We start from the raw sequence: 13,208 nt of genomic DNA on the forward strand, positions 1-13,208 counted from the left end.
CTGGAGGGCGGGAGGGAGAGAGAGAGAGAGAGAGAGAGAGAGAGAGAGAGAGATAGAGAGAGAGAGAGAGAGAGAGATTCGACTGAGGAACAGATTTTCATCCAAACCTCTCCGTTTTTTCCATCTCTCGACTACGCGGCTCAGCGCAGCTCCCTATTGTCTAAACTGGAAAAATACTCCGGGTTTTTTCTTTTTTTTTTTTCTTTTTAAATTGCAGTCAGTGTTGATGCTCGATTTTCGCTGCTCTGAATGCCGTATTCATAGTCAACTTCTCCTATTTCTCCACTTATACTTGAGCTGCATCATGAATAGTTTGGGGGCACCTCTCAATCGCATACCTCTGGAATGGTGGGGATTACGCAGCCGAAAACCGGAGAGCATGTAAACGCAGATGGAGTTTGGGATTTATTGCAAAATAAGGGAAAGATGACCGTCTTCTCTTTGTGCTTGCTCTTGTGCGCAGATCTACTGGATTTAGCCGTCGGTAAGTCTGCCCGCCTGTCACAGCCTCTGTATTAGATCATTTCCAGAGGAGTCTGAACCCCTTTATTTGCAGCCCCTCCGATCCGTGCGTGGGGTCTGGTTATTAGTCAATGAGTTGAGTGGTTCATATTTGACATGTAAAATACCAACCGGTCATTAACAGGATAGCCCGCTGGAGGCGACGGTGCCATGCCTCTCTCGTGCCAACTTTCCCCCTCCGTGCCAACCAAGTGGCGGAGGAGAGAAATCAATGAATGATGCTCGGATTAAATTCAGACTACACAATGCGTGGTGTCGGTGGGTGTAAGGCAAAAGGCTAGAGGGGGGAAGAGGAGGCCTAGTTATGCGAATCAAGTGTTAATTCAAATGCATTTACTATCACGACCGGCGTGCATGACTATACACACACACACACACACACACACACACACGCACACACTTCTGAGCAGCGCGGACCTAGCAGGATGCAGCGCGCTCCTCGGCGTCACGGTCATGGCTGTGGCTTCGGCACATCTGATAGCGCCAGCCTGCATGGGTTTCTGGCTGCAACAGATCTCAAAGTTGTCGCCTTGAAACACAGCAAACCGTGTCTCCTTGTGCTGCTGCTTCCAGCCTTGCACGCTCAGCGCATCGCACTGGTGGCATCACTGTCGTACTGTATGTCTCCTCTCTCTCTGTGTCCTCCGGTTGAAACGCTCAGATGCTCATGCAGGTGCAAACACAACATTCATCAAATATATATATATATATATATATATATATATATATATTTTTTTTTTTGTTTGTTTGTTTGTTCACGAATTCACGCATTTGCAATGAATGTGGACGTTCTTCTTAATAACAATTAGGCTGCAAAGTACTACAGTGTTGCTTATCAGGTGGTGTTGATGCTGTGAGCTGCTGGTGGCCAGCCGGGTTCCCTGCTGCATTTCCACGTCGTATTTTTGGGGAGGGCACTAATTATTCAAACTTTTGCAACAGATGAGGAGCCCCATGCCTGTGGTGTAAGGGTATCCCTGTGTCACAGTTGCAGTATTGTGATATAGTCATGTCGGCACAAACCGTATCCTATCAGCCGCTCTGGTTTTAGTCAGTGGAATAACTTCACCTCGGTCCCAGAGAGCAGTGCTCCTGTGGCTTGCAGAGGCCCCTGTTGGTTTTTTTATGTGGTGTCATAGATCATTCAGAGCATGGCGTTATAGAACTGCAATACAGGCACTTGATCCCCTCGCTGAGAAATATAGTCAAGAGTAATGAGGCTGCTGTTCATCTGCTGGAGTCAGGCAGGCTCGGGCTCAGTGGATTGGTGGAAGTCTGGTGTTGGGGAGACCTCACAGGAAAGTTCACACTTGATTACAACAGCAGAGCCGCTGCCTTAGAAGCCAGCCTGCTAACCTGCTCTGCAAGCTGAGCAGATCGCCCCCCCCCGAATCCAATGCCTCGCACAACTTTTCTGCACTGTTTGGTGGACCCTTGCTGACCCATATAGAAAATCAGTAGGTCACTTGGTCTTTAAGTGATCATTTCCCTCTGGGTCTGCCTTGCTCAGATGATGCTGAGTGACACACAGGCCCTACAGTGTCTACCCAGTCTTGCAATCTCACGTTCAGCTGAAATGGTTATTCACGTTTGGTTTTGTGACGATTTACACCATGATGGTTGAGATAATGTCTTTGCTACAACATGTTATAGTTTAGGATGTAAGCTTTGCCACGCTATAGATTACATCGATCAGACTGTAAACAAACAGGAAGGGCAGAATTCAACCAATCAATAGGTTGGATTGGAGTTGTGTTTGACTCGAACAGCTTCAGACCACAGGGTTGTTGTTGGTTTTTGTGGTCAGTCCTGACTGTACAATGTTTTTGTTGTTGATACACCTTAGGGTTTCACCTTTATTTTGAAGCTTTTTCAAGCAGTATTTCTTCTATAAACTGGTGTCCACTGTGTTGTTGATATTACATTAAATCCATACCATGTTTTTATCTTATGGTTTTCTTCATGGTTTCATGGTTTCACAATTTCAATGTGTACCCTAGTGTTTTCAGATCGTTTTCTGTTCTCCAAAGAGAAGGCCTGTGGCCATAAAACCACGGCCAAGAGAAAGTAGCAGGCCACAACACATGTAAAAAGGGTTTTTACCCAAAGGATTTCATTCCAAAACACCATACTACGATTATCCATCAAGAGAAAAAAAACCAACTTGAAATTCATCACTCATAATTCAAAAGTATAGTTGATTCCATTCTCATCTCTGACTTGGGTAGTGAAGTGTCATAAAATAGCAAGTAAATGTTTTTTCCTCACCAACTTTTACTTTTGTGTCAGCAAAAAAATGTATAAAATGGCAGATTCAGTATGTCATTTTAGAACAAATTTCAAAACAAATCTTTTAATCCTCTGTGACCTTGCAGTCCATGCCCCATCACTGTCTGCCAGATATCTGCTTCTTTTATAAACTTCTGAACAACCTGCTTTTTGATGCCGCCTTGCCTACAAGCCATCTTCAGCAGTTGAACAGTTTTGTTTGCACGTGATTCAGGTGCTTCTGTTTCAGCAGCAGGCTGTGTGTACTTAGTGGCTGTGTGCTTAATGTTTCCTCAGAAGTGACAGTGTTGTTTCTGTGCTTGTGCATGTATGTGTATATCTACATGTGTGTACACTGTAGGCACATGTTTCTCTCTGTGTGTGTGTGTATAAAAGGTTGTTTTTTTGCGTGTTGTAAAGAAAAAAAAACAAAAAAACATTTAAAGCTGTTATATATGGTGCACATATGTTGTAGCTCTGCATGGCATAATGGTGCTGCCAGGAATTGCACTTAACATCTCCTCTGTAAAACCTTTTGCACACTTTGAATTCCTTGTTTACAACATAGAGGCACATTCTTAGTCTCTGGTGCACCTGTTACATCTGTGGGGCTTCTGCAGCATCAGTGCAGGTACACTTTTATGAGGATTCATCACCCTGCTCAAAAAGGCCTATAGGAATCCAAGAAAATGCTATAGTACTGGCTCCTAAATATGACAGGATCCAGCCAGAATCTATATTTCGGGAACAATCGTTTTAAGATTTTTTTTTATCTGCTGTAACCATCCCTTGTGGTATTAAACTAGGCTGAGTGCACATATAGTCAAGGGAATGTGAAAGCACCCTGAGTTTACTGTAGTTTGTCTAAGAATGATACTATGCCCCATGAGATAAAGGGTGTTTTCAACTTTTGTTTGCAGTGGTTAAGTTCAACCCTGTAGTTTTTTCCTTATTATCTTGGCTGGTTTGGGGAGGTAACACCCCAATCAAACTCTGTTGCATGCCAAGCAACTGCTAACGAGTCCTTCTGAGAGAGGTGGGCTTCGAGCTGTTTAAAAATTCCTGGAGTGGTTCTTTTGCGGTGAGAGTGCTTAAAAACATTGAGCTACAATTGGGATAGCAAGTCAGCGTGCTACACAATAGTGCATCGTTGCAATTTAGCAAACTAGTATCTACTAACTGTCAATGTAGCTAGTTAGATGTTCGCCAACCTATTTAAAGTTGCACTAGGCAACTTCACACGGTAGTGGCTCCAAATGGCAGTGAGAGGTAACCGTTTTAAAAAATTGAACTTCAATACCCAGAAGTCATGCAGCGTGACGTCAGTAAACTGCACACAGCACGCTCATGTTTACCAACCCAGCCGGTCTGTGATGCTTTATATTGAAGGAGACCAAAGGGACAAGAGAGGTAAAAGATCCAACGTTGCCGAGTCCAGCTTTCTCTGGACGGTGTGATTGCCTGCTGCTGTTTAGGAGACAGAGTGTATTTCACTCTTAACTTTCGATTCATGACGTCCTGTGGGCAGAGACGTGTCCGCACCTGGCACTAGAATTTAATGTGGGCAAACATTAGGCAAATTAAGGCAAAATTACGGTGTCTCAGTTAGGGGAGGTGGTCCGCTCTTCTCTGTTGCAGCCCCACTTTGTGATTTTGGTTGAAAAGAAGAGTGTATTTTTACAAACAAAATGTCAAAAAGTGTAGCTTTAAAGAAATCAGTGAAGCTCTTCCCTTGGCTTTTTTAAGTTTATTCTTGCCTAAATTGCATAATGTGTAGATGTCCTGCACACAGCAGCGTTCTTGCAAGGTGTAATACAGGCTGTAATACCAATATTACAGCTAAAAGGCAGTAAAAGAAAAAAAAAATACCATTGTTTTTCCTTAAGAGATTAAGTACTGTACATAAAAGAATGTTGAGTGAATGTATGTGAAGTTGAATGTAAAAATCTTTTTAAACTATTTCTGGTAATAGTAATTGACATTTACATTCATAACTCATATCATCTGGCCTAGACCGTTGTTTGGGATCAGAGTTTCACCTAATCTAAAATGAAGTAACTCCGATCCTGTATCTCATTTCCCTTTCACTTCCCTGTGCGAGCTGTGGTGACAAACAAAAAATGAATGAAGCGTCTTACACAATAATATTGGATATATCCCTCGGCATAATTTTTCATGAAGATAATGCTTTTCTTGGGAGCTTTATAAATTACATTCTTCCTTGTTTACTCTTACCTCAAGATACAATTTTTTTTTGCCATATGCAATCAATTATCTCTCTTCAGATGCTCATATTTATATATTTTGTTTTGATGTTTTCCCAATTATTCTCACAGTGGATCAAGAGAAATATTTTCTTGTGTGCATTCCTTGCATGTCCTTGCATAAATGCAAATGGGAGTTGGAAAGTGAGTTCAAGTCTGAACAGCTGCAAGTGGGTTCAAAGGGCAAAGTAGGAAAGAACAAAGCCCTCTGTTTTGATTTAGATCAGGAAATAGGACAGGCAGACTCCAGTGATTTGCTGCCAGTAGGATCTGGCAGGAACATCTCTCCATTACAGGGATAAGGAGTAAAATAATCACTGTTCATGGACTCATGTTCATTGTGTCAAAGGCCACATTATGCACTACTGTACAGACGAACACACGCTGTCCAGCACATCGCTGCGGCTATTACACCCCCGTATTTAAGTAATAAACAAAGTGCAAATAGAAAAAGTATTATAGGAAATGATATTGCAGCCACAGGTGGTTGGCCATAGAGGTATGGAATGGATATGACGTTACAGAGAAAAACACTGCCCTAGACTAGACTTATGTGCTCTAGGTCAGTGGTTCTCAATGTGGGGTCCGGGGACCACCAGGGCACCCCCGGCAAATTGATGAATTGTTAAACTTCACCGTTATTTCATTTACAAGAAGTGAACACAATTAGAGAATGCAGAAGAATGACTATTTTGATCATAGTTTCACTGTTATCTCTCTACCTACAATACAGACAGTCATGGAATTCTGGATAAAATCACATCTAACAATAAAAATATTGTCAGATTTGGGTTCGAGAGGCAAAACCTCATCAAATTTAGGTCCGTGGCTCTAATGTGGACTAATTTAGGGGTCCTTGATATGAAAATAGACTGAAAATACTATTTGATGCTACAATTTCAGCATGAAATTATAAGACAATGAAATCTCTTTGTTTATCGCCTTTTATTAGCATTTTCTTATAGTGATTATTTATTTATTATATCAGTTGATTCAGTTCCGCCTTCTGAATAAAACACCCTTTAACTAAATGGCTTGCTTCATGTCATTGTAGGTTGGCTTGTAGGTTGTGGATCATAGCAGTGACACATTTAACAGGCAGTGATTGTCAGATCTAATGGTTTCATGTACACTGTGCCTGTCTGCTGGTGATGGCTGGGCTTGACTCACAGCAAGTAAGAATAGATACTGGCAGGGAAATGGGCTGTGGTTATGCCACTATCTAACAATCACCAGGCTTTATTTCAGGGCCGCTTTCAGCCGTTATATAAAATGATTATACACAAATCTGAAGCATTCCCTCTTTGTTTCATTCAATTTAAATTCTGTTCTGCTGTTGTTTGGTCAGTCACTGCAACTGTCAAACTAATCTGATATGTGCCTTTTTCTTCTCCTTACAGGACCAGCTAATGTGCTCCTGTAGGCAGGCTTAGAATTGAACTGGAGATCAATGAAAGGGAAATACTGGTGTTATTGATTTGTTGCTCATCACTAATTCCTACACTATTTCTGACCCTCTTAGTCCAACCTAGGTTCAATAAATATATATATATATATATATATATATATATATATAGCATGTGGTGAGATATACTGTATAATTTAAAATCACAGTACCCTCTGCAGCTGATAGGATCCCATTTGGCTTGAAACTTGATCATATATTCCACTGACATCTCTGTCAGTCTGAAGCTGCTGTCCACCATTCCAAACACTGCAGTATCCACAATGTGTAGAAAAATAGCATTTCTTTCCCTTCCAGGCAACAGCTAAAACTGAATCAAAGCATAAAAGAGTGTAGTTCACATTGAAATTTGTACTGACGTAACACATCACACACTTGCTAATTCAACTGAGTTGTCTGTTCCACTATGTTTACATGCAGGCTTGAAAAGATTATCTGTCTAAACCAACAAAAAGTGATCGGGTGCCAACTGTTTACATGCATGAGAGAGCGTGCGATCAGCTGTTTGCATGTTTATAGCTGGTGATCAGAATGATTGGTGCAGCAGGGCCTCCGTCTTTTTCTTTAACGATCATTATCCAACTGGGTACATGACTGCCACCTGCAGACTGAGGGACTAATAATTATTGCGCACAGTGGTCATTTTGTGTGTATTGCCAAAACTGTAATGGCCCAAGGCTAATCGGCCTAATTATGTCCAATGACCCATACGGATGAGAAATTGACTGAATCTTCGTAAGCCTAATATGTGGCTCTGTAGCCTCTGCATTTTAATTAAATTATGCGTTAACTGCGTTATTAACTGCATTGATTTATTTATGGATGAGCCGATCTCATCAGGATTTACAAACGCTAATCCAACTCAAAACAAGAAGGCGGCGTCAACTGGAATTGCAGCTTCTCCATAATTCGACAATCCGTTACAGACATCTTCGTACCTGTAGTGTGTGAATAAATAATATGCAAGAACACGCGCGCCACGACTAATTCTGATATGACGGCCGATTGAAGGTTTACATGATTGCGGTCGGATCTGACAAGAGGATTGCCAACGGGATAATCCAGCACTTCCAAGAGGATCGCGTTTTCAACCGGATTGGTGTTGGTCGGTTTATTGTAAAACGATTAGGTGTTTGTATGGGGTCCTGCCATTGGGAGTATGTCTGAAATAGAGAGATTAATGTGACTACATGCAAACGTAGGCATTGATGGCTGACTTCTCACACCAATGTCCTTTAAATTGAAGGGACTAATGTACAGCTGCAATAAAGCAAATAAAAAAGCAAAAAAAACACCAGAATTTTCCTTTATTAACAGTATTCAGAGTTTCTGCGTCATTGGTGGCTGAGCTAATATTTGGTCATCGCACATACATGTGATTGCCCATTGTGCTACATTTGATCACCTTCAATGAACAGATGACTGCGAACGTGCACTTATCATTGTTATGCTCACCTTTCAGTCTGGAGTCTTTTGGAACTTAAAACCCCATTTAATGTGATGGAAAAGCCATATTAAAACTTGAAACAGGACGGTGACCCAGAAATGACAGCCTTTGTTGAAGGGCTTCAGCCGGTTTTGTCCATGTAGACCACTGCGCTAGAAATTAAATAGCTTTTATTGAAAAATTAAAATGACCTCAGAAGGTCTTTGTGGCGTCATGCGGCCCCCTGCAGGACTTCAGTGAATTTTTAAAGTTTATTATGTGATTATTAATGAGGACTGTTATTGGTTTAGGTTAAGTTTCTGTGAAAATCAAAATATGGTATTTCACAGAGGGGCTGAATAAACCTGCTATGCTGATATTAAACAAAACTAAAACACACTTTTGCAGCAAATGTTCCAACAGCAGGTCTGTAGAAGATTTACCTATTGAGCTGTGGAGACATTTCTCTATTTATGCATACGTTTACTCTTGATTGAGGTACTGCTGTTGATCTTGAGAGAAATTCTGCCTTTCAGTCTCTTCAAAGGCATCCATCCTAATAGCCTGACACACTGAAATGTCTGACACGGTGATACGCCACATGCGAGAGAATAACACAGATTCTGAGCATTAGCATACATGCCATCTATCTGCCTTTCAGGTAAATGTGTGAAACCAAACCATTCCTTTGACATTTTGGGACTAGCTATAGTGCGCTGTTTGTTGAAAACCAGTCATTGCAAAGCCATTAACATAATTTATTAACAGGAAGCCCCTCAGCTATGGGCTTTGCATCCAAGATGACTTGTTGCCTAGGAGCCTCTGGCCCTTGGGGACGACCAGGGGGCTTATGTCTCCCGCAGCGCAAATAATGCAACAGAATCTGTAACCATTATGACAAATCTGTCCTCCCCCGCTGCCATCACACCCGCCTCTTGCATGGGAAGTGGAAAGGAGGGAATCAAAGAAAAAGTCCTGGCAGATGAACTTTCCTTGGCCTGCATGACTGAAATACAGTCTGCCATCTGAGGCAAATGCGTTGGAAATGATAAAATGATAAAGGCTGTGATTAACGGAGACAAGTAAATGCTCGGGGCAAGGGAGTTCAAACAGCGCTGTAACTTCCCCCTCTACCCCTGAAGTCCTGCACTGCGCAGATGTGGGTTGGCTTACTGCTGTCTTTGGCTTGCGTGGGAGTTTGAAGCTACTCTGATTCCCTCAGCAGCTGGTGGTGCAGAGATAGGAAAAAGAGTAGAGAAGCTTTGCTCCAAAGGGTCTCCCAAGATGGGCCAGTTTGAGAAAGTGTAACGCTCCTCTCTGTGATCTTCAGTGAGCATACAGTATTGTTAAAGAGTGTCAAATGTTCCCTGACCAGAAATGTTACTCTCCGGAAGCTTTGTTCTTTCAAGGATGTATCCTTTTAATATCACAACCTTTTTTTCTGAAATTAGCAGCAAGCACAACTAGGGATTTCTTGACAGGCTTTATCAGCAGTTTTACTGTATTCTCCCCTCACTGGTTCCTACATGCTAATGTGGATTATGCGATTTTGCTTATCGTGTTCAAACATGGCTGCTGAGTAATAACAATTGCTCTGCCACTGTGTCCCCACATTAGGCTCCTTATTAGAGACTTCGGCAAGTGCCTTGTATACAATACAGTATGCCACTTATCTCTGCATTCATGGTTCATCACAGGGGTTTAAGCTTCTAGGAGTAGCAGCACTGCTATGCACAGATGATTTTTTACTGACTTATTCTGATGCTTTTCAGTTTGTTTTCTTTCTGCCAGCGATGGGCATTTTTGGAGTGCTTGAGCAGGTGGAATTATTCAACGTCACTGTGACCTCAGTTTTACAAGATACAAGCCTGGCTGTCCTTGTGTTTTTCTCTGCTCGTGTATGTGAAGGTTATGAAGGAACACGGCGAAGAGTCAGCATGACTTGCATTAGCATTAAGGCGTACCAAATCTGAGATGATAAGATGGGAGATATCTTGTCTTTTTCTGCTTTCCGTAAAGGGGAATTACATACAGTGAAAGGAAAGGGGAAACTCATCGTCTGCACAGTAGCGGACCTCTTCATTTATATAGATTTATACTGTATATAGGGATTTACTGTTACTTTTATCACAGACCGGAGCTTTCAATTGTATTAAACCCAGGAACCCTATAATTACATGTGACATTAATATATTCAAGCCCTCTATCTTTTCTATCTCTGCTCTTATGGAAGGATGCCATCCGTACATTCTTGCATATAAACAGCAATGCTCCCCTCTCAGCGGTTAGGAATCCTATTCTTTTACTTCAATTTAAGCGTTTTATTTATAGTTCCTTTTCATGTTTTCCTTTCGTCGGTGTCCAATAACTGTAAATATCCCAAATCACCGCTTTAGCTGTGAAGTTAGGGTCTCCTGTTTCTTATGTCTGGAGCTATTCAGAGCCATCTTCCAGGCAGTGAATGCAGCATCGCCGAGGTTTCATGAAAAGTCCAGATTAGGCGTGAAAAAAGGGAAGAGATGGGAAAGGAGGGAAAAAAGCTCTAATCTGCACATTGACGTCACTCTGGATGGGCTGAAGCTGTGCAGATGGGAGTAAGGGAGGATTGTGTGGGCTATGCATCTTATGACAACAGATTATTTCCTTTTATGCGTGCTGACTTCCTCCCTATGAGCTGCGGAGAGACTTTCTCCCCCAGGGATAGCATTCCTGCATTTGTGTATCACCAAAAAATCATGAAGACATCAATCCTCAGCCACTGGAGCGAGTCTTAGTGAAGTTTCAGAGAAAGAGTCGGTCTACGGGAGGACGAGTCTCTGTGTTCACCTCGTAACATCTGTCATTTCTGATAACATTTATCAGCAAACCTTTGATCCACCACAGGACTTGTCGTGCAAGTTCAGTGAGTTAATCTCCTGCGCACGTGACAGGTGTTATACATTAATGGAAACTGCAGTCGCATATGGAACATATTCTAGATGTTAGCCTACCATGTTTTGCTTCTTCACCATTTTGAAGACGAAGCTTAGTATTGCAAGGTTTCCTTAACACTTAAAGAGGGATGAGGTTTCACTGCTCCATTCTGAATTTTGCAAAAAGGCAAAAGAAGTATATTTTTTCTGCCTGCTGATATGTCTTTTACCTGGTACTTCTCTGATATACGTACATTTCCTCGGGACACTGGGATATTTTTTTAGATATATTTTCTGGGCACAGTTATTTAAGGCTAATGCAGCAGTAGGATGGAGGCGTGGGAGTGTATGATGTGCTGTCATGGTATAGGATCATGCTGATTGTGATCTCTCGATGCAGGCGAGCTGAAGTTCTTACCGGTTGACAGTTACAGTTTACAAATTCATCCTTGCAGAGCACAACGCTGATTTTATAAGGTTAAATGCCTTGTCAGCCAGCAACCTCAACGATAGCCCTAGTTCTCCATATTGAGGTTGTTTTGCTAACAGGTTTGTTGCTCCCTGCTGAGGCTGGCTTACTAATTGAAATATGGAGCACCTGTGTTGGCAAGGGGGGCGTACCAAGACCTTCTGGTCAGCGCTTGGCTAGAGTGTGACTGCTGGTAAAGGCACAGTCGTCCGTTTAGCTCTTGTTTCTAGTCTAGTTTCTTGTTTTGTTTGTTTGGGTTTACCGTTCCATCTAGATTTGGACAGCATTGGTGGGCGCCCGTGTCTTTCGGAAAACCTTGTTAGTTGTGTGCAACATGGGTGCATTTTAGGACTCCTGTTTTTCTTCTCTTTTGTTTTGGTTGGTTTGGTTTGTTCTCTGAGCAATTTTTCCTTTAGCTCCCTTTTGATTGATATTGGTTTGATTTAGTATAGTAGAGAATGTAACAAGGGGAATATACCTTTTAATCACATCAATGTAAGTCCCTGTTAACCTGTTAACTGATGCGAACATAATACCAAAAATCATCCATCTGTCCCTGGTAGACGTTCGTCCCGATGCTTCATGCTACACTTTAGCATACACTATACTTAATGATCGTAAGGGACTAGTATTATCCAAATTACGAAGGCTGACCTTTAAGTAATAAAAGGTTGTTAGTTTTGTTTATTACACTGCCTCTACATTCAGAGATTTTATAAATTAAATAACATTAAATCAATATAGGTGATGTAGAAAGTAGTCTTGGTATTTCAAAACGGTCTATTTTTTCGCTCTCCTACACAAAACTGCCAGACTTAGCCGCATATGGTTTAAAATTACTTAATATTTACAGTAGCTTTAGTGCTTCTCCACTTTTGAGATAATGCTACTTTAGTCACCTATGGTCACTCAACATAGTGTATGCTAAAGTGTTAGCATGGAGTATCAGGGTGGACAATCTACCAGGGACACATGGATGATTTCAGTGTCTATCTTCTCATCACTTAGTCTAATCTGCCAAAACTGTGTATTCCTTTAAGATAAAATTGCCTCACTTCCACATCCAATGCACGGAAACTGTTTACTTGTTTGGCAAGCAGCTTTTTTTCCACATGGCATTAAGCATCGCTCATCGACCCGACCTGAGTGCAGTCTTAAAAACAGGAATTATTCTAGAGAGGTCATTGTTGAGCCAAACATTAAACAGCAAAGTAATAAAATATTTAGTATTCAATATGACGCACATTAGAGTGGTTGTAATGTTTATTAAATAGTTTTCATTCAGTTAGCATTTTATCAGATTCTGTCCTCATATGTGATCTGCATACTCTTTGTTCTGAGCATCATTAGGTTTGTTGCTCATTGATCCAGGCTTACTATCCTTGAAATTCAAGCTTATTGACAGCATTACATACCCAGACAGCAAATGAGCTTTACAGTGGAATAATTTAAGACTCAATCGTCTTTAGACCTATCTATAATTTAGTGCATCTACTTATGCAAATCTTCGGCACAACAATATGAAGTTGAGGCTAAATCTGCACATTACAGATAAGAAAAATAACTGATTTTAAGATTTTAGTCCGCAGAATCGGATTTTAGAAATGAGCGCTCTGGGAAAACCTTCCTTGAAAGGTTGTGAAATGCCTGTGGATGAGTCCTTAAATGGCACCGCTGCTTTTTACTGTGGGGAAAAGTGTTGTGAATCATCTAATCTTGTGTTCCTCCTGCTCCTGGTTGTCCTCAGATAACCAGCGGCCAAGCCCAACAGGCTCAGAAACTCATTTATTCCCTGCGTTATTAACCCGCTCACTAGTTTGAGATTGTACATATTCAGACTGCAATGAAAGTGATGAATATGTGGTGGGAATAGTGAAAAGGA

The 13,208-nt window shown here is 41.5% G+C and overlaps 1 protein-coding gene across 2 annotated transcripts in view; it reads left to right on the forward strand.

Moving 5' to 3' along the window:
• The first annotated feature begins 345 nt into the window (after positions 1 to 345).
• Positions 346 to 13,208, forward strand: part of igsf21a (immunoglobin superfamily, member 21a) — a 185,470-nt gene continuing 172,607 nt past the window's right edge. For both annotated transcript variants that reach the window (XM_071921007.2, XM_071921008.2), the window contains exon 1: positions 346 to 484. In XM_071921007.2, the coding sequence (XP_071777108.1) occupies positions 346 to 484 (139 nt within the window). The remainder of the gene's footprint in view (positions 485 to 13,208) is intronic.

This window comes from Centroberyx gerrardi, chromosome 5, assembly GCF_048128805.1.
Source record: "Centroberyx gerrardi isolate f3 chromosome 5, fCenGer3.hap1.cur.20231027, whole genome shotgun sequence".
Classification (NCBI taxonomy): domain Eukaryota; kingdom Metazoa; phylum Chordata; class Actinopteri; order Beryciformes; family Berycidae; genus Centroberyx; species Centroberyx gerrardi.